Below are 24,591 nucleotides of genomic sequence, written 5' to 3'. Positions count from 1 at the left end.
ACGGTGTCTCGGAGGTCTACAGAACAAAGATGTGGTGTCGGCCGCTCCAGTCGGTGCTGAGGACAGGGCTGACCCCGGTAACGCGGTCATGGAAGGCAAAAGTACGGGCTTGCCGGTTTGCGAAGAGCGAGTCGGTAAAGGGCCAAAGCGGCGAACTCCCGACCCCGCCCCCCGCCTCCAGGCCAGGCTGCAGAGTGAGCGCCGAACTGATTGAGCATTTGGAGCGCCTGGCCCTGGTGGATTTCCGAAATCAGGAAGGTGTAGAGCGTCTACACAAGGCCGTAGAGTTCGCGGGCCAGCTCCGCGCCGTCGATACGGACGGCGTGGCACCCATGGAATCGGTGCTGGAGGACCGGTAGGCGCAGACCGCCCCCGACTCAGAAGCTGCCCTAGTAACGTTTCCCTCCAAATGATGTAAATACTTGGCTGTGGGATTCGTGCCCTCCCTGGGGGACCCAAAGAGCGAGCCGGTCAAATGTGTCCTGGAATTCCCCCCCACCATTTTAATTGACCCTCTCTCCCGAAAAAAAGTGGTTAGGCCCATCCCCCATCTTCTGGGAGGGGAGGAGGAGGTAGGAGCAGGCCCCCAGAGGCAGAATCTTGGGCTGCCAGCTGTTACTTGTTCCCATGTGAAAGTAGGGGTCTTCGCCTTCCCGACTGGCTGCTTTTGATCTGTTGTAGGTGCCTCTATCTAAGAACAGACAACGTGGTGGAAGGCAACTGTGTGGAAGACCTGCTCCAGAATTCTCAGCAGACAGTGGAGGACTATTTTGTGGCCCCCCCAGGTAGCTGCTACTTTGGGCTGTTGTGCAGTCTTGTTGCAGGGGTGGAGGATGATGAGTTAAAAGGGTTTCTCAAGTCTGAATCTAAGGAGGGAGGGTATAGACAACCCTTGTGTTCCAAGGCAGAGATCTTGAGGGCTGCTAAATGCATTGGAAGCATTTTCAGTCTAAGGGCTCCAGCTCATTTGAACCATCTCCTCTCAGCCCCACAACCTGTTAACAGGCCACTCCAAATTGCAGTTTTACAGTTTGAACTATCTGAACTTCACACCATATTTATTCTGCATCCATCTGAGAACGAATGCTTTGTTCCTTTTCCATGAATGGGTGGAGCCTTTGGACTAGTCTGGGCCTAGTTTAGCTTAGTCCTGGAAGCCTGAGGACAACTGTGCTAACCTCCCCTTATCCACATTTCCCACCTACTGAAAGGGCTTCCTTGTGGATCAGGGAATCCCAATTTGTTGAAGATCCTTAGGGGGGGCCGCCTCTGATTCTGTGAACTATCTTACCCAAACAGGTGCTGGAATGCGGGGAATACTCTTGAGACATGCAGAAGAAGTTGGTTTTTCTGTAGATGGGTTCAATTTCTCTTGGGGTGTGTCAAACAGCTATATGGATTCATTTACTGACAATTTCTTAATTCACAAAAAACAAACTAAGCCAAGTAGCTTTCATTTGCTCTATCCCCTACTGCTTAGAAGTGCATATTTTCAGTATCTCGAAAGTGTAATTTCTTTGGTGTGGTTGCTTCTATTGCCAATGAGTTTGTGAATCCCTTTGACTTAGGATGATGTTAGGTAATTTCAGGATGATGAGTACTGCTTTCCCTCTTGTGTGAATTTCCTAACAAATATGTAAGTCTGGTAGAAATTCAGGTATTCCTAGCTGGGAAAGCAGGGTAATGGCTGCACTTATTTTTCATGGGCCACCAACTTGTCTCGGAAGCAAAATAGGAAAAGGCTGCAAGCTTAGCTGTAATACACTTCTTTTTTGGTTTTAAACAGGTAACATCTCTCTACCAAAACTAAGTGAACAAGACCCAGTCACACCAAGTTGAACACCTGCTCTGGGGAAGAGTACTCTAAAGTGGATAACACTTGGGAAAGACTAAAGCTGAAAATGTTTCCATGAACCATGTCAACATAGATGGGCCCTTACTCTTTTCTGCTCTCCCCCACGATCTCATGAAGGTGGGGAGTGAGTTGAGAATGGAGAACTGCTTAAGTGAGTTCCTGCTCTCTGTGAAGGAATTTGAGGAAGGGAACTGTGGACTTGGAAGAAAGCTTCCTAAGAAATGGATCAAATACTCATACCTGCTGGACATGTTCTTTAGTTAACTAAAAACACCTTTGTTCCTGTTTCTTTACATAGTTGAAAGAATGAATGTCTAACCAAAGTGCATTTTTGACCAAGAATTTATTCCTTCCTGATCAGAGGCCTAGATGGAATTTAAACTTATTCCTATTTTCTCCAAGTCTCTTCTTTTATCAAAGATTTCCTCTACTGCCAAAACCTCCAGAGAAAAACTGAGACTGAAAAGGAGACCATAAGGTTTATCTAAGACCAAACCATCAATTCAACTTCTTTTTCTTTATAGCGTTCCCCTCAAGCCACTTCTGGCCACTTAGAAGCTTTGTCCACAAAACTTCTCTTCTTCCTCTATATGCATGATACAGAAAAAAGGGAGTTCTTGCATAATTAAAATAACCACAACTTGAAAATTATTAAACTTTAGAAATATATTTCTAAACAGAACAGACTGATTCCTATATATAGTGGCTGTGCAGAGCAACCCACCATGACACGGCACTGATTTTTCTCCATAATTGGGGAGGAAGGGGGAAATATGCAACTTACTTCTAAACCAAAACCACAGTTATAGCAGTTGAAAATATTTCACTGCCAATATGGCCCTGGTAGAAACTGTATGTAGTTTTTCCTTTAAAAAAAAAGTTATTAAAAAAAATTCCTAAGACACTAAGTCATTTTGGAATGTAGATCCCGAGCAGATAGCAACTCAGTTCACACTAAAAAAAAAAGGAAAAAAAATCAAACTGTTTCAGTATGGAGCATAGGGAGAAGTGTAGTATGGGGAGCCCCTGCTTTGGTATGGAGAATCACGGCCCCTTGACCCTGACCGGGACCGGGAGTAGCCATAGCTGGTGCTTCTTTCTGGATAAACTCTGATATAGGAAGTTTCACCCTGAAATTCAAACAAAAGGAAGGAAAAAAAGTGAGGGATGAAGAAGGGGAATGGGGGAAGGAAGTATAAGAATTCATATCCAGCCAATTCCCAGTAGATAAAAAAGGGCTGTTAGGTGGAAGATCTCGGAGTATCCCACGTCTTATCCTAAACTTAAGCCGAAGACTTCATGATTCCAAGTTCATTTACAGCTGAGGCCACCTTGCTCTTGACGTGTAAGGTGATTTGGGAAATGACAGTTGAATCATCCTAGCCCCAGATAGTTTATCAGTTGCCAGGTGAAGTAAACCACTTTTAAGAAGGAAAAAAAAATGATAATTGGGAAAATAGGACATTTTAAGGACACTAGGAAGAAAGGTTCTAGAGGTCTCTCCTTTAGGCCCCCAAGGTATCAGGGGAGCCACCAGCTTGTGGTCTTAAGTCATTCCTTACAGACTGGAAATGCACTTACAAATTACTGGGCCCATAAAGTGACAGTAGCCATGTCAGGATAATTTCTATATGCAAGAGGCCTGGAACATTTTGCAAAAAAAGTCACTAGATTTGTGAAAGCTGAAGTTCAGCTACTAGAATTCTAATACACAAAAACTCTAGGAAAAAATAGTCACCATGCTGTCCCTTACCAGAAAGGGCTGGCAGCTGGGGAAGAGGTAGTTCACTCATGGTAAGCTACTTGCCGATTCTATCCAGGTTTTTGATATTATAAAGGGCCTCTGTAGGACCTGGGCACGGTCAATGTTGGTTTGTCCACTTAAGGAGGTTAGGTTCCTTACTGTTATTTGGAGATTATGTAACAAGCTATCTGCAGAGAGGACAGCTGCAGGCCCAAGTGCCATGGGATTACAGATCTTCCACAAAAGGTGGGAACCCACCTCATGAGAACGGAATTTGGAGTCGTCCAGTCTCCGCAGGGCGTATTCCATGTCTTCCTTGCGGAGGAACTCAACCACCCCCATGCCATCTTTCTGCACATCTGCATAACACACACCCCCAGCTTCTCGCATGTGATCCTTCAAATCCTGCCAGCTGCCTGAGGGAGGAAGGCCTGGGCATGGAGAACACAAAACAAGATAGCGTGTGAAAGGTCTCAACATTCCAGATGGGCCAGGGCTCCTCCCCCACATCTAGTCCAGTGACAGGCTCAGTCACCACTCCAGGCCTGACAAGCCCAAAGTCCTAAAACTTTAATAAAGTTCTAACGGGTATCCAGAGACACTGGCCACAAGGCATGGACTGTATGCCATTCCAGAGAGCTGGTCCTATGCCAGTCTTCAAGAGAGAGGACTAATCTGTGCCTGTAGTTAGAGCAAGAAGCCAGTCCTGTGCAGTCCTGAGAATTCAGATAATTTGTTCTCTGTTGTTTCCAGGTCCTTCAAAAATAGTCCTGTGGCCTTTGTTTGATTTCCCTGATTTGAGAGACTTGTTATCAATCTCACCTATCCCTCAGAGTAGGTCACAGACACTGCTCCCCAAAGCATTAGGGCAGGAATTTAGACTCCAGCCAATGAAAAAACTTAGTTGTGGTTGGTGGTAAATTGTTCTAGGATGGTTTGGGTGACTGATACACTCATTCTCTTAAGGACCAGGTGAGACCTGAATGCTATGACTAGACTGCAACCACATCCCACCCTGGGGTTTCACGTGATTCAGTTTAATTCCTTTCTTGAAAGGAACCAGGCTCTTGTATGCATTTTAGTTAGGTCCAGGGTCACAGGAAAGTCATACCTGGAGACACAAAGAAGATCCAGGATAGGTTCTTACTGTCATTCTTCTGCAGAGCACTGATTGATGCACAGACCTTTGGCATTAGAACTGGTTATCTGTCAGGACAGATACCAGGGCACATGCTGTGTTTGGTATATCACTTTTAAGACTTGGAAAAACGGTCCAGGAGACTCCAACTTAATAATCCCAGCATAACCACCTTCTTCCAGGATCCAAGGCTAGAGAGCAAGTTGTCTGTTCAAACATGGCTGTTTTGGTTCCTTTCTATCTAACTTTATACCAGTATGAATTCCAGAGAAGAGAGGATCATCCAAGAATCTTTTCAACTGCTAGAAAACTCTTTTATGAGAAAAAGGACATTGCCTTTGTCCTGTAACAAAAGCATCATTTCATCTTCGTAACATGCATACCTGGCAGGTTGTGCACTGGATCGGCACTATCCAAAGTTAAGCGTACCACCAGTCTAGATAGCCTTAAGTGCTGAGAGTAACATACCTGAGACAAGAACTCGAAATTCAGATCTTCTTGATGGTGGTCCAGTCCTCCCACGGGGCCCTCCACCCCCAGGATTCCTGGGTAACTCCACACGAAGCCGGCACTGGCCATAATCATAACCATTCCTTCCATAAATAGCATCTTCTGCATCCCTGCAAACGAGAGCTAGTAGTTATTGCCATTTGGGCAGCAGATTTTGTCCTTTCCGAGAGATGTAAGTAGATGGGGGGTGGTGTCCAGGTATGAAGATGGAAGATGTCCAGTCTTGATTAACTAATGCTTTGGTTTTAAGGCCCAGGAGGCTGTACTTCTTACTTTTCTGAGGCAATGGGATGTTCATTCCCTCTTCATCTCAGAACTCCTCTGCATCTACTCCTCACTCCCTCTTCTTTTCCCCTATTTTTGACAGATGGCCCTTCTTCCTCAACAAGGCCAACCCTTTGATCTTATCCACTTGTTTTCTCCAGGAAACTGCACCCTAAAATTGTCCCTTTTCTCAAACCATCATCTACAACAGTTACTGGTTTCTTCCTTTCTGCTTTCAAACATGCCCAAATCTCTTCCATGATTAAAAACTACCACTAGACCCTACCAATCACTCAAGCTATTATTGCCTCATCCCTCTACTACTCAACCAAACTGAGGAAAAAAGGTATCACTGCCTCCACTCCACCACTCACCTTTGCAATTTGGCTTCTACTGACACTATTTAACTGAAATTAGGCTCTCCAAAGTTACCAGTATTTCTTAAGTTTATCAATTGCTTCTCAGCTGTCAAATCTTATGGTCTCTTCTCAAAGCCTGTCCTTCTTGATCTGCATTTTACACTATCAGCCACTTTTCCCCTACTCTCTCCTCTCTGCTTCTGTGGCACTAATTTCTCCTGGTTCTCCTATCTGTCTTTGTCTAGTCCTCATCTCCTTTCTAGTTTATCATCTATATCATTGCACTCAAACTGTAAATGTTCCCCAAGTTGTCTTACAGGGGCCCCCTCTCCCTCCACACTGAGTAATTTCATCAGTTCTCTTGGCTGTAATTATCATCTCTACACAAATAATTCTCAGATAGATAGATATAATTACTGAGTTTCAGTTATCAAAGATAATGCTACGACTTAAGTAGTAAAATCCTAACTCTAACCTTACCAATCATTTCCAAGTGGATATCCCAGACTATTTAACATGTTCAAAACTGAAACCATCATCTTTCCTCCTAAATCTGAGGCTCTTCCAAACTTTGCTATTTCCATTGAAAGCACCATCAGCCTACTAGGGCTGTAACTTCAGCATTACATTTGACTCCTCACTCTTTTTAGTCTACATATCCAATTAGATGCTATATGTTTCTGTTCCTACCTACACAATCTCTCCCATCTGACTACCTTAGCTCATGCCTTCACCATCTCTCAACTAGATTGTTGCAATAGCTTCCTACTTAATCTCCCAGTCTCAAGTCTCTTCCTCCAAAGTACTATCAAAATGATTTTCCTTAAGTGCAGATCTGACCACATCCCTCCAACTATTTAATCAACTTTAGTTGCTCCCTATTGCCTCTAGATTAGGATCTGTATTTCATTGTTTGACTTAACCAGCCCTTCATTCAAATCTCATTCTATACGACTACCACTCAAACTCAGATGCAGATACTCAGGCACTCAGCATGAACTCTGTGCCTTTAAACAAACACATTCTCTCTCCTTATCTCTGCCTCACAGATTCCCTCATTCCCTCCCTTCCTTTGGGGGCACAGCTCAAACTCCATCTTCTACACAAAATCTTTCCTGATCCCCTACTGCTAGTGTTCTCCCGTCTAAACTACCTCGATACAGCTTGTGACCTGAGCCCTTGGTGCTCTGGGCAACTTTCTAAGACAGTCATTTGCAGGTAAAGGAGTTTTCTTACCTAAGTTCTCTCTACTAAAGAAACCATAGGTCCAGTTGCTATCCCTATTTTCTTTACATTTATTTTGCATATACTTTTATGTCTTCTCTAGAATATAAACTCCTCATGGGAAGGATTGTGTCATTCTTTGTATTTTTTTTTCCTCCAGAATCTAGCACAACACTAGACACATTAGGCAGGTGCTTACTAAATGCTGTATGATTAAGTGGGGAGAGTCCTAGATTTGGGACTCCACTCAAAGCTTCTTCCACATGCTACTCCTCTACCTTCTTGAGCTACAAGCTGGCCAAACGGGGTGAGGAAAACCGCACACGCGCGCGCACACACACACTCACTTCCTTTCCGGTTAAGAGCCTCCAAGGATGTCAAAGAAATTCCCTTGACTTCTGTGGACCTCAGTTTCCTCATCTGTAAAATGAGCAGGGTTGCCTAGATGACCTCTGAGATCTCTTCCAACTCTAAAGAAACTGGGTCCAAATCCCATCTCTGCCATTTTCTAACTGTGTGACTTTTAGGATGTCACTTTACCTCCCCCTGGTCATCAATTTCTTCATCTGTAAAATAATGAAGTTGAATTAGATACCTCTGGGGTTCCTGCAGTTCTAAAAATTTGATCCCTTGGTAACATCCATGTTTCAGAGTTTTTAAAGTTACCACAAACTCAATTTCTATAATAGAGGGGTCTGAATGTGTGAAAAGATGACTTTCTGAATAATCAACTAGCACCATCTAGCTCAAACTTTAAAAACTGTAAAATTACCAACCTAATCTGGAAAGAGATTAAAATTTTAAAAAAGGATTAGAAAACTCTACATAACCTGGTTGATAGTTTCTCCCTCTTGCTATTGCCTTAATAACTAGACTCAGCAATTTTGTATTTTACATTATCTCATTAGATTCAAGACTATAAAGGGAAAACTAAAAGAACAGAGACCCTATGCTCAAGAAGACAAGATTTCAATGTCTTGAAAGTTTCTCAAAACCCTTTTGTGGGGTCCAGAGAACCAGTTATTCAAGAACACAGCTGAACACCACTTCCTTAAACATAAATGGTTTAACAAAGTTAAGAGTCCTCAATTGGATCAAACAATAAAACTGTGAATTCAAAACTTCCCCTCTCCCCCAAAGAAGTACTAAAAATTCAAAAATATATGAAAAAGACTCAAAAGATGCTATAAGTTTAGCCTTGAAGCAGAAGCAAGATACTGTCTCTGGATTCCACATCTTTAAGAAACAACCCTATTCTCTAGGTAGCAGCCCCTGATTAACATGCAAGTACACTCGACTATTAATGGTGTCACAAACATACCAAGCTGGACAATGCCAGGCATATAGTTTGGCACAGCGGATTGATATGCCATCCCCACACAAAAAGAGTCAGGAGGATTACTACCATAAAATGTAAATAACAAAGGGGGGGGGGGGGGCCAGGCAGGACTAAGGCATTCTTCTTTAGTCTTCATTTTGGCCAAGTATTTGCAGCATTAGAATTGAGGTCAGTAATAAATTCTTCTGTAATCATGTGTTCAGCTTCCTCAAGATGGGGGTTACAGGATAGAAAGGTCTTTCTCTCCTCTCCCAGGCCATCACATTTGGATCATTTCTAGAGCTCCAAATAGTCTGCTGCTCAACATCCAGGAGTTATCCAATCAGTAACTTGGGCTGTTTTACATTGTACTGGAGAACAAGGAAGCTATTCAAATTACACAAAATGGAGCTACTAGCAACATGTGTGCTTCTCAGATCATTTGTAAAAAGCTATTTTCAAAGTCATTAGGTTTCCTCCAATATTCCCTACAGACTCCAAGGATGTTCCTTTGGGGAATCTTAAGCTAATGCAAGGATTCTTAACATTTTTGTGTGTTCTGGACCCTTTCTGGTGACATCTATGGGTCCCTTCTTGGAATAATGTTAAAGACATAAAATTTGAAAATGTAAAGGGAATGAATTATATTGACAAAAATTATTGGAATACTAAAAAAAAAAAATCAAGTTTATGGGGCTCCAAATGAAGAACTACTAAAATTCTAATAGCACACACTTGGCTGAATTAATCACCTCCAACTTGCAGAACACAAAGTGACCTAAAGATCTTTTCTAGCCTAATAATTGAAGAAGTTCTTCATTTCACCAACCCTTTTCATTTTCTATGAGCACAAGTAATGGAACAGACAAACTAGCATGAGGTACCCTAGAGAACTCCTTGAGGTCTTCTCTTCTGCAAAACCCAAACAGTAAACTAGGCTTTAGGAATCTCTCTCCACAGGAGTTTTGTTTTGTTTTTTTACCACAAGGTCTAGCAGGAAGAGGCAAGGAGGATGGGGAGGAGAACCCTGGGAAATGATGTTTTCCTTTTGGAAGAAAGAAGCAAAGGCTCAGGATCCCACTGGGCCATGGGTTTGGAAGAGATTCAAGACAACACTAAGCTCCAACCCACTTCTAAACCTCCTCTCTTCTGAATTAGAAGTGAAGATCAAGGAGTAGCCTGCCACACCCATATCACTGAAAATATCTCTGGGTGGGGGTACAGGAGCCAAAAGGTTGCTTTGCTCCAGGAGTAGTTCAGAGATACCCCCCCCCCCCTAGGAGCAGCTCTTGAAAGGGATGAAAGGTTGTTTTGAGGTCTCTGCAGAGCAGAACCAAACCTCTACTACTTAATACCTTTTTGGGGACAGCCTCAAGACCCCTCCAGGGGAAGTTATCTTGGGGTGGTAGCCGTCTGGAGGCTGAGTGCTTTCTTGGGAAGTCCAAGGACCCTACTGCCCTGAGAGTTCCTCGAATACAACACTTAGGGGCCCCAGGAGAGTCAGGATGTGGTCTAGGTGTAATCAGTCTAGTCACTAGACCCCTGTAACTCTCCCACTTTCTAGGATTTTTCCACATGCTACTCCCCTACCTCCCAGAGCTATGGGGATGGCCAAATGAGTGAGGAAAAGTGCCTCTCCCCCTTAGTTACTGAAAATAGTTCCTTTCCTTGGAGGTTAAGGGCCTCCAAGGATTCAAAGAAGTTCCCTTGACTTCTCTGGACTTCAGTGTCCTCATCAGTAAAATGAGGTGGGTGGTCTAGATGACCTCTGAAGTCTCTTTCCAATCTAAGGGGGTAGTTGGGGGGGGGGGGGGAGCGCCACAGAGTGCTGAGTACCTAACTTCAGGAAAGCTCCAGAAAGGGTTTGGGCTGGATTCCAGGTGTAGTCCCGAGACCACAAACACTCAGAGGCTTTCCTCAGACTCCGGAGGGTAAGGAAGTGCTCAGAATTCCAGGGAGGGTCAGTTTCGAGATAAGGGAGCAGCCCCCTCCTTCCCCTCAGGGGAAGGTCCAGAAGGTCCAGGGTCGGGGAGATTTCAAAATGGTAGGAAGTGTCTCCGGCCCCATCGGCGGGGCTGGGGCTGGACGCTTCTGTTCACGGACAAGAGGGGTTTCTGCAGGGACCGGGACAAGTTCCCGCGAGGGGACATCACAAAAAGGAGCAGCAATGAAACAAACAACACAGAAGAAAACCAAAAGTTCAGAGGGGACACAAGCGGGGCAGTTTGGTTACTATCTTGTCAAATTTAATTTAAGCTTTTAAGAAACAACTACGTAACACAAGTGTCCGCTGGCACGTACAAAGCCCTTCTTGGGTCCTCGGCGTCCTGGAGGAAGGCGCTTCCACGGGGGATGATAGGACTCCCCTCCAAGAAGGACCCGAGATTTCACAAGGGACCACCGGGGTTCGGGCTCGGGAGGCGCTGGGGCCCCAAAGTCAAGCCCCCAAGAGTTCAAGGCGCCACCGACCGGTAGGCAGAGCCAAGGGGAAGGAGGCCCCTCACCCCGCCAGGGCCAGTAGCGAAAGGGCATCGAGGAGAGAGCGCGCGAGGCCCCCGGGAGGCTGCGGTGAGCAGATCAAGGAGGGGAGAGAAGAGGGGGGAGCGCGGCCCCAAGGCGGCGGCGCGCAGAGCTGGGAAGAGCGCGCGCGGAGCAAGTCAGGGAGGGGGGAGCGCGCGCAGAGAGGAGGGGGAGAGTACGAAGCCCCGAGGAGGGGGCGGCAGTGTGCAGACCAGAGTGGGGAAAGGAGATAGCGCGCTGCCCTAAAGAGGCGGCGGCGCGCGGACCAACGAGGAGAGAGGGGAGAGCGCTCGGCCCGGAGGAGGCGGCGGGGGCGCGCGGAGCAGGGAGGGGGCGGGGACGGAGGTTCCCAGGGCTGAGGGGGCCGCAGAAGGGGGGAGGGGGCGCCGCTGCAGGCCTGGAGGAGAGGGTGGGCGCGAGGGGGGGAGGGAAGAAGAAGCAGATCGGGGCAGGAATGTGGATGGGGACGGGGCCAGGCCCTGGGGGAACCGAGGCCTCACCTGGGGTCCTCGAAGCGTACGAAGGCGAAGGGCGCCAGGCCCCGGCGGTTCTTGAGCTCGATGTCCCGGATGCGGCCGTACTTGTAGAACAGGTCCTCCAGATCTTTCTCCCTCACGTCCGCCGGGAGATTCCCCACGTAGATCCTCCCGTCGTTGTCGTGGCCCCGGTCATCTTCATCTGCCCAGCCAGACATCCCCGACATCATCCCCGACATCCCCTCAGCCGCTTCCCGCAGCCCAGGCCGCTCTCTGCCGCGGCGCATTGTGGGAACCGGGAGCGGAAGTGAGTCGGAGGCCCTAAAAGAGAGTATCTTAAAGGGGAAGTCTCAGGCTGGGCTCTTCACCCACCCCCCAGCGCCGCTCCACTGAGCTTGCGCAGTAGCCCTGCCGCCATTCCCCATTTCCCCCCTCCCATTATGGCACCCTCCTACTCTTCCCTGCATGTTGCTGCGTAGGAGCTTCGGGGGCTATGGGGTCCGACCCCGCGTGGATTCTGATGGAGTGCGCGAGTGCCTAAGGCTCTAGGTCTTGTGGGTAGTTACGGACTTAGTTTTCTTCAGGGCATGAAGATCACTGATGGTCCAGACCCGAGTCAAAATTTGCTTTTCTTAACGATGCATATTTTAAATTAAGTTTCCTCCCCCCAATTGACAAAAATGTATTTTTCCTCTCGCCCACCAGTAAATGAAAAAGAAAGACAAAGCAAACCTTGGAAACGTCTCCGCAGCTGGCCGGCCGGCTAGTTACCCGGATTGTTTTTTTTTTTTTAATCAAGGAGGTGGGAGGGAGAGAAAATACTTTTAATTGAAAAAAAAAAAAGCCATTTTAAAAAAAGTTCTCCGGATTTGCTGAGCTGAGCTGACCTTCCCCGCTGTTACTTTACTACCACCACGTATTAATCGATCTCTCCATGTGCAGGGAACTGTTGAAAATCTGGTGGTTAGACTCGGAACCTCAAGGCTTCAGTCTAGGGCTCTTTACACTGTTGCTTTTGCTTTCAGGGTCCCACCGAGGACTTATAACTTTTGTTTTAGGAATTTGGGGACTGGGCTCCCCAGGCTGAGAGAAAGTGAAGCCCTGAGGCGGGTTAATTAGCTACTGGTACCCAGAGTAGTTGTGGGTGTACCAGAGGAGGGCAGAGTCACTGCCTGGCTATGTTAGAACAATGTTCCACCTGCAGTCTGAAGAAGTAGGTACAGCTGCTAAATTCTGCCCTTCTGAGTCTTCTAGTTGAAAAAAAAAACAACAGATTTTTTTTTTGAGGCTGCTTCATGCTTCTGTCTGTTCCTCAGGAGCTGGAGAGATAAATGCAAAATTTGAACCAGGGACCTCAGACTCCATCCTTTTTGCTCCACCATTCAGGAACCATAGAGGAGAGGAAGGGAATAAGCTTTTATTAAACACCTATTCTATACCAGATACTGTGCTAAGCACTAAATGTGTGTAATCTCATTTGATTCTCCCCTCCAGAAGCTCCTAGGAGGGAGGTGCTGTAATCAGAACTGTGTCACTGTGATCTTTGTCAGAATGAGATTTTTGATGCAGAAATAAAATTCAAGATTACAATACAGAGTAAAATAGAAAGTTATAAAAGAAACCCATTCTACAGCTAGCCACTGCACCCCAAATGGCCTCTTAGAGGTGGGCAATGTGGCAATAGTTAACAGGAATGGATTTGGAATTCTATCTGAGGCCTGGACTCTGTTGTTTGCTTGCTGCCTGGATAAACTCAGTTTTCTCACTTGCAAAAGAAGGAACTTGGACCCAGGAACCATAGAAGGGAAGGTACCTGCAGCCACACTGTCTGGGAAAGGTCTCCTGCAGAAGGGGCTGGTTGTACCAAGCCAGGGATGCAGAGACCCAGGTGTCCCTGGGGCATGACTTGTGCAGAGACTCAGAGACTGGAGGTCTAGTATGAGGAAGAGGGTCTGTAAGGTCCCTTCCAGCTCTAAACTCTGATCTTTGTTTTCCTCTAAAGTTTTCATCTATATTCCCACGGCTGACCTTAATGCTTTGCTCATAGTTACTACTTAATAAAGACCTGTGGAATTGGATTCAGTTTGAAGTCTTTCTTTTGCAGACCTAGAAACTGAGATTCCTGAGTTTAATAATGATCTGTATGGTCAGACTGCAGAAGTGGCAGCTTTAGGACCCAGGACTGACCTTAAGATCAACTTTAAATCCTGTTTTTCTGACCACAAAAATCAGTGTTCTTCCAAGTGTTATATTTAGCAATACTTGTTTGAGATGTAGAAAGGAAAGGCAAGTCCCTGACCTCATGGAGCTTACAATCTAAAAGAAAATCCTGTACAGATAAGAGGAACACAAGGCAAAATCGGATGGAGGCAGAGGAAGGAGCTGGATAAAATGCCCTAGAAATATCGGAAGAGGGAGACCACTGTGCCGTCCCACTGGGGGAAGATGGGAGTAAACCAGGACTTCCTGGAGGAAATCATCACTGAGCTGCACCTTGAAGGAAGAGAAAGATTTCACTGGGCAGAGAAATGACAGAAGAATGCTGTGAACCTGGGTCTGGGAAGGGCAGGACGAAGCCTGGTGCTTTGGCTATAGCTTGTTAGGAAGGTCACACTTGGTTCTGGCCTGGCAGAAATCTTGTCCTCTTCCTGGGAATCCTAACCATCCGCACTGCCAGTGGTTCCCTTCAGGAGGCACTGTGGACAGAACAGAAGCAGGATACTGCCCATGGATTCCACATAGGCAACAGCCTCTGATGCATGTGCAGGTGCCACCTTGAATGGTGTCGCAAACATACCCAACAGAAAAATGTCAGGAATCTAATTGGCACTATTGATTGATATGCCAACCACACTCAAAGCTAGTCAGCTCAGAGGATGAGAGGATTACTACCATGAAACATAAACACCAGCGGGGAGGGGGACAGATTGAGACATTCTTCTTTAGAGTCTCCAAGTTTACTAAAATTAACTACAAGAAATCATCATGTTCCATATTTTTGGCAAGTATTACAGCATTAGCACTGAGGTCAGTAAGAAAATCTTCAATAATTATGCTCAGCCTCCTCAGGGAAGGGGTTCAAAATCGATTGGGCTTCCTCTCCTCGGCCATCACATTTGGATCATTTGTATGTGACCACCCTGCCAGGGCTTCTTATCTGGAAGATTTTTCCTATAAATTCTAAAGAGGATCTGCTTAATCTGATAGAGGCTCCCAGGAAAGCCCACAGTGGGTGCTCAGCTTCTAGGTGCTGTATATTCTCTCTGCCTGCCTGCCTGCCTCCTTAGATGGTCCCAGGTGTCAGGATCTGCCCCTGGGCTTCCTAGAATGAATTCAGGACTGTCTAAGATACAGTCACACAGAGACTACCACGTAGGGCTTCAAAGAGATACAAAGAAAGAGGGGAAACCATTCTGCCCCCTATAAAACCTTCCATTCTGATGGGGAGATGGAAGGTAATTTCAGAAGGCCTTAAAGCCCTTGACAGTCAAAGGGCCTGCGAAAGGCCTCTTGCAAAAGCTTGCTTTTGACCTGACTCTTGAAGGAATGGACGGGAGAGAGCACTCCATCATGCGCGAGAAATAGGACATAGGACAGGATAGCTGGGCCAGCAAAATAGTAGTAGGGGAGGGGAGATTGGAAAAGTAGAAAGGCTTACAATGCCACAGGTGTTTCTATTTGATCCCAGAGGTAATGGGAGCCAGCAGAGTTCTTTCAGGTGAGATGGGGAGCTAATACTTGTGTTATAGAAGATCACTTTGGTGCCTGTGGGGAAGAGAGTTGGGACAGGGAGACTTTGGAAGCTACTGAAATAGTCCTCGTGGCAAGTGAGGAGAGAGAAGTCTTGAGGCTTCAGACCTGGGACTGTGGAAGTGGTGGGTCAGTAGACAAAAACAGAGGTGGGTCTAGGGAGTTCTGTTTTGGACAGGTTGGATTCCAGATGCTTTAATCTTCTGTTCTTGTTTTTGTGGGGAGGCCTAGGAAGACAGCACAAACTTTGTGATAAGATAAGATGGGCTAGTCAGAGCAAGGGAGCCCAAGTGATCCATTAGGGCCCTGGTCTGGTGAGGAGATCTTTGGGAGGACAGGGACAAGAATTGTCTGATACAGACCTAACCACCCATCAGAATGTGGTCTCAATCTAGGAGTAGAGTGCCAGGCCCCTGGTGGGTCTTGAGTTCTAGTTCTCTCTCTGATTCCTGGACACTTGGGTGCCATGGGGCAAGTGACCTCATCTCTGTGAGCCTCAGTTTCCCCATGGGACCTACCTCAAAAGGCTAAGATGAAGCCCAAGTGAAATAAGGTTCTTTTAGGACAAAAGTTTCTTGGAACACTTTAGGTAAGTTTCTAGGCATTCTGAAGATGACACATGCTGCCCTTCCTGCCAGATGGGCATTTGGGCTTTTTAAATGAAGGATGAGACAGATCTTTTTGGACATGGACAATGTGGGAATTTGTTTTCCTAGATTATGCATATTTCTTATGAAGGTTTTCTGTTTCTTTTCTCCTATAGGCAAGTAGGGGGATAGATTGAACTTGGAGTCAGAAAAACCTGAGTCCAAATCTGATCTTAGACACTACTGACTAGCTGTGTGACCTTGGGCAAGTCACTCAACCTCTGCCTCATTTTCCTCATTCCTAAAATGAGGTTCAGACTAGCACTTGACTCCCATAGTTGTAAAGATCAAATGAGATGGCATTTGTAAAGTGCTTAAAAGCCTACAGAAATGTTATTATTGTTGTTGTTCAGTTGGGGAGAGAGGAATAGTAGGAGGCAGAGATAATGATTGCTTGTAAAAATAAAGATATTAGTTTATTAAAAACCTTTACCTTCTGTCCTAGAGTCTATACTAAATATCCATTTCCAAGGCATAAGAGCAGTAAGGGTCAGGCAATTGGGGTTAAGTGACTTGCCCAGGGTCACCTAGCTAGGAAGTATCTGGGGCCACCTTTGAACCCAGGACCTGGATCTATCTACTGAACCACTTAGTTGTCCCAAAAATAAATACTTTTAAAGAAAATGTGTGTAGTAAAGTTCTAAGGAAACTGCTTGTAGACAAAGAAACAGAGATCAATCACCCAATAAAATATAAAGGTATCTAAGAGCAGGAACTCTCTCTTCCTCTCTCTTCCTCTCTCTTCCTCTCTCTTCCTCTCTTCCTCTCTCCCTCTCTCCCTCTCTCTCTCTCTCTCTCTCTCTCTCTCTCTCTCTCTCTCTCTCTCTCTCTCTCTCTCTCTCTCTCTCTGTCTGTCTTTCTCTGTCTCCATCTCTGTCTCTGTCTCTCCCTCCCTCCCCCTCTCCTCTCTCAGCAATCTTTGGTCTTTGGATCCCCAGTATCTCACCTGGTTGTTGTTTAGTTGTTTCAAACTCAGTGGCCCCATTTGGAATTTTCTTGACAAAGGTACTGGAGAGGTTTGCTATTTCCTTCTCCAGCTCACTTGGAGTCATGTGTGAATTTTAAAACTATTCACCCTAATCAGACCATTCTTTAGAAGATCTGATTTAGCTATTTCCTGATCAGTAACAATGGAGATACTTGGAATAACAGAATCTTGGAAACTCTACATTTCCCCTCCCTTCTTAGTTTGACAAGATTTGGAAAGTCTGCATCAAACTCAAGATTTAATTATCTAAGGAGATGGCCTTCAACAGACATGTGCAGAAAAAAGGTCAGACCTCTGGGCTGTCCTAAGTCAAGCTAAGCCATCATTGGTACAGATGAGATGCAGGATAGTGATGCAAAACTGTCTATATAAGGCATGTCACTTCCTCTCTCCTCCTCATTCCCTGGATAGGCAACTCTGGCTGAGAGTGTGCTAGGCATTTTAATATCTTGGAGTGTTGGTGCTGAATTTTGCCCTTGAGTTGATTCAGGTTCGGGCATCTTAGCTGAGCCCCTTTGGAGGTCAGGCTGATTCTTCCCTCCTTCACACTCAAAAGCTTACTTTCTAGATCTCCTAATCTTCCCATCAGGTACTAGCCCTTCCTTCTTCCTTCTTCTTAATCTCCTCCACTATATCAATTAAATCACCATAAAATTCTCAGCAGAGTTTGGATGTTTCATTAAAGTCCTTGGCGACCAAATATAATTATTACATTCAGTCTCAACCATAATTTTAACCCTTACACAGGAAGACTTGAATTCATTTACTTCCCCCAATATGTACTCTGACCTAGAATCATTTCCACCTCGTGGTTCTCCAGCCAGCACTCTTGGACTCTAAGTAGTAGAGTAGGTATTGGCTGGCATTGGTAGAGAGAATCTCCTCCCTGGGACCTCTCTAGACCAGGGAAATCCTAGGTCCTCAAAATCAGTCCTCAGAAAATAAGTGGTCAAAAAGTATGGACAAAATACTTCTAAAGGGGGCAGCTGGGTGGCTCAGTGGATAGTTAGGCCTAGAGACAGGAAGTCCTGGATTCAAATCTGGCCTCAGGCACTTCCTAGCTGTGTGGCCCTGGGCAAGTCACTTAACCCCCATTGCCTAGCCCTTACCACTCTTCTACCTTGGAACCAATACACAGTATTGATTCCAAGATGGAAGGTAAGGGTTTTAAAGGAAAAAAAAACACTTCTAAAGAAAAAATTGCAAACATTTAATGATCATCCAAAAGGGTTCTCCAAATGATTGATAATAAATTCAAATCACAATAATGCTGAGGTTTAACCTCACTCAGCAGATTGGCAAAGATAAAAAGACAGGAAGTCAATATTGGATGGATCATTAGTATGTATTAATGTGTCAAGACAGACACACTAATACATTGTTGGTGGAGCTGCATATTAATCTAATTATGGAAAGCAATTATGCAAAGAAAGTGACTAAAATGACCATATTCTTTGACCCAAAGATCCCACTGCTGTTGGGAATATATTCCAAAGAGGTCAGTGTCCAAAAGGCCCTAAAATATTTGTAGCAGCACTTTTTGTGGTAACAAAAAACTGGAAGCTAATAGATGCTCATTTCCTGAGCATACCCATGTTGTGGTATGTAAATGTAATGGAATATTAGTGACCTGTACGAAATGATAAATATGACAGAAGTTAGACTGAAATGAGCCAAGAAAAGAGAGTAGAACCAGGAAAACAATATAATCAATGACTACAGCATCTACATGAAAAAAAACAAAACACCTGAACAATTGAAAGGGAAGATCTTGAGGTGACAATGATGGGTACTGGCCCCACAGAAGAGATCTGTGTTTCAGGAATGGGTGACTCGCTGAATCCAGATGTAGAGAAGGATACATTGGGAGCTGCAGATGAAGTAAAAACAGAAGATATCCATAAAGTTTTTTTCTAAAAAGTAATCATAGGCCCAGTCTAAAAATCCCCAAAAGGTTTACAAAATGCCTCTTAAGTATTAACCCTGTGAGATGCATGGTACAGGCATTAATGTCCCTACTTTACAAATAGGGAAACTGAGGCTCAAATAAGTTATTTTTTTTTTAATTAATAGAATTTACTTACAAGTATCTCAGCTCCTCTCTCCCTTGCCTTGAATAAATACATACATATATATTTCGTGTTTCCATTTTTTATTTCATTCTTTGGAGGTGACATTCACAAGTTATTCTTCAGTATTAACTCTGTAGTTGTATATGATGTTCTCTTGATTTTACTAATTTCCCTATTCATTATCCAATGCAGTTCTTTCTAAGTTTATTTTTTAATTAGTCTGCTCATTTCTTACAATGCAATAATATTTTATCACAATCATAGGCATCCCCTCAATTTCCATTTCTTTGCGATCACAAAGAGAGTTACTATAAATATTTTAGAATATTTATATTCTTTTTTTCCCCTGATCTCCTTGAGAAATTGACCCCAAAATGCCACTGATATGTGTAAGGGAATATACAGTTTTTTAACACTCTGGGTCTCCTTCCAAATTGCTCTTTAAAATGGTTGCATCCACTCACAGTTCCATCAACCATGTATTAATGTTCTCATTTTCCCAAATCCCCTCCAATATTTGTCATTTTGCCCTTTTGTCATTTTAATCATTCTGATGGATGTAGGTTATTCTCAATAGGATACTAAGGGAAGGAAGGAAGGAAAGAGGAAGGAAGGGAGGGAGGAAGGAAGGAAGGAAGGAAGGAAGGAAGGAAGGAAGGAAGGAAGGAAGGAAGGAAAGGAGGAAGGAAGGAAGGAAAGGAAGGAAGCAAGGGAGGGAGGGAGGGAAGAAGGAAGGAAGCAAGGAAGGAAGGAAAGGAAGGAAGCAAGGGAGGGAGGGAGGGAAGAAGGAAGGGAGGGAGGGAGGAAGGAAAGAAGGAAGGAAGGAAGGAAGGAAGGAAGGAAGGAAGGAAGGAAGGAAGGAAGGATGGATGGGAAGAAGGACTTAAACCTTTATTCTCTGTTTCCAAATCCAATGTCCTTTCATAAGGCCATCCTACCTGCAGCTCCTTCACCTGATTCATTCATTTTGGCCAATTTAAGAGGAACCCTCTTTATAGCCCATCAGGAGAGTGGGAAATTAACTCTGGGGCATCCAGACTGTAGGGACACTCATCCCTGGGGCCCCCAGGATTTATTTATCTTCCTAGCACCTTATTCTTTTGAACTCAGTCTGCTTGGCCCCACTCCTGGCATATAAAAAGACCAGGTCATTTTTAACAACCATAGGGGTGATGCCACCCTAGAATTAGGTCCCGCTTTTAACTTTTTTCAAAATGCTTTGACCTCTATTATTTCATCCATCTCCATATATAACCTCGCAAGAGAGATGTGGTATCATCATCATTTTACAGATGAGATAACCAACAAACCCATGTGCTTAAGCTCACATAAAACTAGTTGTTAATGGCAAAACCCTTATCTAGGGAGATGCTATTATTAAGCCCCATTTCACAGATGAGGAAACTAAGGTTAAGTTACACAGCAAGTAAGTGTTGGAAGCTAGATTTAAACTTCACATCTTCCTGATTCTAGACCCAATGCTTTTTCTATGAGGACCCAAAGCTGCTTTGTCAATTATATTTCTAATGTTTGAAATATGACACAGAGGCTACCCAAGGCAAACCATTTAAAATATATTTAGTATTATTATTTAATAAAATTATTATTTACTATTATATTATAATATATGTTAAGTTTATTAACATATTTAATAAAATAACTGATGTCACATTCAACAGGCTTTTGCTGACTCCAAGTTAAGAATTCCTGGCATTTTTGATCCAGTAATACTATTACTGGGTTTGTACCCTAAAGAGATTAAGAAAAATGGGAATGGACTTGTTTGTACAAAAATATTTATAGCTGCTCTTTTTGGGGTGGCAAAGAATTGGGAACTAAAGGGTTTCCCTCCATTGGGAAATGGCTGAACAAAGTGTGTTATATGATGGTGATGGAATACTGTTGTGCTATCAGGAATGATGAACAGGATGGTTACAGGAAGAGCTGGAAAGACTTCCATGAACTGATGCGGAGTGAAACAAGCAGAAACAGGAGAACTTTATACAAAGTAACGAAAATATCATGGAATGATCAAATGTGATAGACTTTGCTACTAATAGCAATACAATGAACTGGGACAATTCTGAGGGCTTGTGAAAAAGAATCTATCCACCTCCAGAGAAAGAACTGTGGGAGTAGAAATGCAGAAGAAAAACATATGATTGATCACTTGTTTATATGGTGTCAACATGGAGTCTAGAAACCCCTCAACTTGTAGCCTAGTAAGGTCTGAGGAACCCCAGATTTTGGGGTTAGCTTGTAAGTGGAGACCCCAATTTCATCCCCCTGAGAATTTGCCCCAAAGGGAAGTTTCAGATTTAGCTAGCCTCAGATTGAACAATAGACCTTTAAGTAAATGACAGTACTAGCTAAAGTGCAGCTGGCAGGTCTAAGCAGATACTAAAATATCATTTAATATCAGAAGCTTCTCCCGGTGTAAGAGGTCCTTTCCCCAAGAAGACCCACACCTGGGCAGGGACCATCCTTTAGTATCCTGGTAAGCAGCCCTCTCTCTTAGCCCCTCCCCTCTATCTTGATTGGATCCTGTCAGTGTTTGAACCCTCCCCTTTTCCTGTAGCCATGGTAATGTCAATCAATCCCATTTCCCTGTCCCTGTAGAAGTTTGTTACAAGGGAATCACTTTAAAAGACTGATATATATTAATTTAAGGTCGCCAAGGAATTCAGCTATGTAATTCCTAAATGAAAACTCAAGTCAGCCGTCAGCCTTTTTTGGAGTTTAATTACAATAGGAGGAAGAAAGGAATTAGAGATAGAGAGAGAGAAAAAGGGAGAGAAGGGAATAGGGCTTAAATACCCCTTCTGTTTAGGCTGGGCCAAAAGGCCCAAGCCCTTAGATAGCTGGGGCAAAGAAAAGAGATCAGTCCCTATTACTCACGTGACCAAAATGGAGAAACAGTCTCAGAGGGCCCCACCTTCAGCTTCCTTCAGAGCAAGCTTCCCAGAGCACACCGCCACTACTTCCACAAACTCCTCAACCACCCCCTTCTGTCTTCAGACCCCCTATCTTTAAGGAAACCCTCCAAGTTGCCTCCCCTCAGTCCTCACATCTACCAATCACTGTTCATCAATTTCCCTGTGCCAATGGAGGCTCTAGCTTAACCCAGGACCGCCCAGAGGTTTCTGGCTTTTGCACATGTCTGTTGAAGGTCATATTTTCAAATGATTAAATCTTTGCTCCTTTGCTACAGCCCTTTCTAAATCCTGTTAACCTGAGTAGGGTAGAGATTGGAATAATTAAATTTTGATCTAGGCTGCAGCCCTTACTCAATCCTGTTAGGACTGAATAGGGTGGAGATTGATTCCAAGTATCTCCATTGTATCAATTCTAAAATCAATCATGACTCAAAGAAATTCCTGTTCTATGCTTAAGCATAGGTCAAAGTCCTTTCCATTGTTCAGCAAAGGGTTTCTGTCCTAAAGTAATCTTAAGAAGGGAAGAGAAGGAACCTCCCATGCCAATGGGGTTCCCATTCCAATAGACTATCAGTAAGAGATTTTCCAAGTATGAAATATCCCAATGGTGAAATTTCCAACATTTATAAGTCTAAGGAATTTTGAGGTTTACAAGTTCCCCAAATTCTTAGACCTTCCCAGTTGTCAGTCTCCTGAGATTGGCTCTCCCAAGGGATCAGTGACCAGAGCCAGTGGGGGGAGGGGAAGGGGGGCTCATTTCTTTTCTTAATTAATTAAAGTGGAGTTTTTCTGACTTGTGTTTGTTCCCAGGGAACAATGGGTATAGGATTTGGGGTTTGGGTTTTAAAAGATGACTCTATTACAAAAAGGAATAATACGGAAATAGACTGAGTGATAATACATGTAAAACCCAGTGGAAATGCTTGTCAGCTCCAGGAGGGGGGAGGGAGACAGCATGCCTCATGTCACCTTGGAAAACGTGTAGATTTGTTACTAGAATAAAATAAGAAAAAAATTATTAAAATAAATAAATAAAAATAAAACAGAAGGGGGCATCAGTGGATGGAGAGCCAGGCCCAGAGACGGGAGGATCTGGGTTCAAATGTGACCTCAGAAACTTCCTAGCTGTGTGACCCTGGGCAAGTCACCTCACCCCCATTTCCTAACCCTTACCTCTCTTCAGCTTGGAACCAACACACAGTATTGATTCCAAGACGGAAGGAAAGGGTTAAAAATAATGTCATTTCTAGGGGCAAATAGCTGACTCAATAAATAGAGAGCCAGGCCTGGAGTAAGGAGGACCTGGGTTCAAATGTGACCTCAGCCACTTCCCAGCTGGGTGACCCTGGGCAAGTCACTTAACCCTCATTGCCTAGCCCTCACCACTCTTCTGCCTTGGAACCAATACACAATATTGAATAAATGCACAGTATAGATTCCAAGATGGAAGGTGAGGGTTTAAAAAAATAAATTAAATAAAACAGAACCTTTGGCACATCTTGATGGATCACCATTAGTTTAAATCTCTCCCGATATAACTCAGAACCCTAATTTTCCTCCACTGTAAAATGGGGAGTAATCTTGTACCTCCAATGGAATAAAGTATAAAAAGATATTTTGCAAACTCAGCACCATAGAAATAGCCATTATTATAGATGAAAAAACTGAGGCCAAGAGGGAGAAGGCAGGTGCTTATTCTGCCCAGGTCCCCAAGAGTAGGAGATTAATTGCACTGTCATTAGAGGCACATTCATTCCCCTCCAGCTCTAGCCCCAGTGGCCCCACAGCCAAGAAGTGGTACTTAATTATATTTTTTTCCTGGGAGATAAGCTCTTTAAAAAAACAAAACCAAACAAAAAAGACTCTAATTTGATTATTTTTTTAATTACAGGGAGACACCATTTTTACAATTATATTCTGACACACTGCAATTCAGTTTCTCCCCCTCCTTTGCCCCCATCTCCTGGAGGCACTAAATGGTTTGTTATACATTTTACTATTGTTTTCATGCAATACATATTTCCATATTCAGAGATAAAACTCTTTAAGAAAATAATCTGAAGCTATTTACCATTAAAAAAAAAGTCTGAATTTATTTGGCCTCAGACACTTCCCAGCTGTGTGACCCTGGGCAAGTCACTTGACCTCCATTGCCTAGCCCTTCCTTTCTTCTGCTTTAGAACCTAAACAATATTGATTCTAAGATGGAAGGTGAGAGTTTGGGGTTTTGTTTTGTTTTTTAAACTCTCACCTTTCATCTTAGAATCAATACTGTAGTTTCTAAGGCAGAAGAAAGGAAGGGCTAGGCAATGGAGGTCAAGTGACTTGCCCAGGGTCACACAGCTGGGAAGTGTCTGAGGCTAGATTTGAACTCAGGACCTCCTGCCTCTGGGCCTGGCTCTCAATCCACTGAGCTACCCAGCTGTCTCCTATTGACTCCTCTTTAAAATAAATAAATGAATAAATAAAAAAGATACAAGAAAAAAAATCCAACTCCTTTTTGTATTTTCTGGAAGTGGGTTGCTCTAGTTGAATAACCCTTGATTGATTTGTCTTCAGAAGATCCTTTGGACTAAAAGAGAGACTGAGGGAAGGCAAAAAACCCCAAAGGTGGGGCCTGGCCTCTGGGAGCCCCCATTCTAATGGAGGAAGCCAAATGCAAACAATTATGTACATAAAAGGTAGATACAATTCAAATGGCAGGTTGTCTCCTGGGGCAGGCCCAGAACTGGGAGGGGGCCTGGCCTAGGCCTCTTAGGAGGGTTTCTGATTCCTTCTGAAATTGCTGTT

The 24,591-nt window shown here is 44.2% G+C and overlaps 2 protein-coding genes across 3 annotated transcripts; one reads left to right on the top strand and one right to left on the bottom strand.

Annotated features, from left to right (window-relative positions):
* Nucleotides 1–29: 29 nt before the first annotated feature.
* Nucleotides 30–2,537, top strand: GATC (glutamyl-tRNA amidotransferase subunit C). 2 transcript variants are annotated; one of them, XM_007489981.3, is made up of 4 exons: nucleotides 30–355; nucleotides 682–785; nucleotides 1,300–1,377; nucleotides 1,787–2,537. In XM_007489981.3, the coding sequence occupies exons 1-4, from the start codon at nucleotides 30–32 to the stop codon at nucleotides 1,837–1,839; spliced, it is 561 nt and encodes a 186-aa protein (XP_007490043.1). In that variant the 3' UTR covers nucleotides 1,840–2,537. The 2 variants fall into 2 exon arrangements, with proteins under 2 accessions (XP_007490043.1, XP_056677618.1); XM_056821640.1 differs by lacking the exon at nucleotides 1,300–1,377.
* SRSF9 (serine and arginine rich splicing factor 9) lies at nucleotides 2,180–12,199 on the bottom strand. Its single transcript, XM_003340792.4, has 5 exons — nucleotides 12,141–12,199; nucleotides 11,433–11,729; nucleotides 5,206–5,357; nucleotides 3,858–4,030; nucleotides 2,180–2,985 (listed from the first exon to the last, which is right to left on the bottom strand). The coding sequence occupies exons 2-5, from the start codon at nucleotides 11,693–11,695 to the stop codon at nucleotides 2,842–2,844; spliced, it is 732 nt and encodes a 243-aa protein (XP_003340840.3). The 5' UTR covers nucleotides 11,696–11,729; nucleotides 12,141–12,199; the 3' UTR covers nucleotides 2,180–2,841.
* Between the last annotated feature and the right edge of the window lie 12,392 nt (nucleotides 12,200–24,591).

This window comes from Monodelphis domestica, chromosome 3, assembly GCF_027887165.1.
Source record: "Monodelphis domestica isolate mMonDom1 chromosome 3, mMonDom1.pri, whole genome shotgun sequence".
NCBI classification, from domain to species: domain Eukaryota; kingdom Metazoa; phylum Chordata; class Mammalia; order Didelphimorphia; family Didelphidae; genus Monodelphis; species Monodelphis domestica.
Note: the sequence above shows the minus strand (reverse complement) of the source record. Positions and strands in the feature narration are given on the sequence as shown.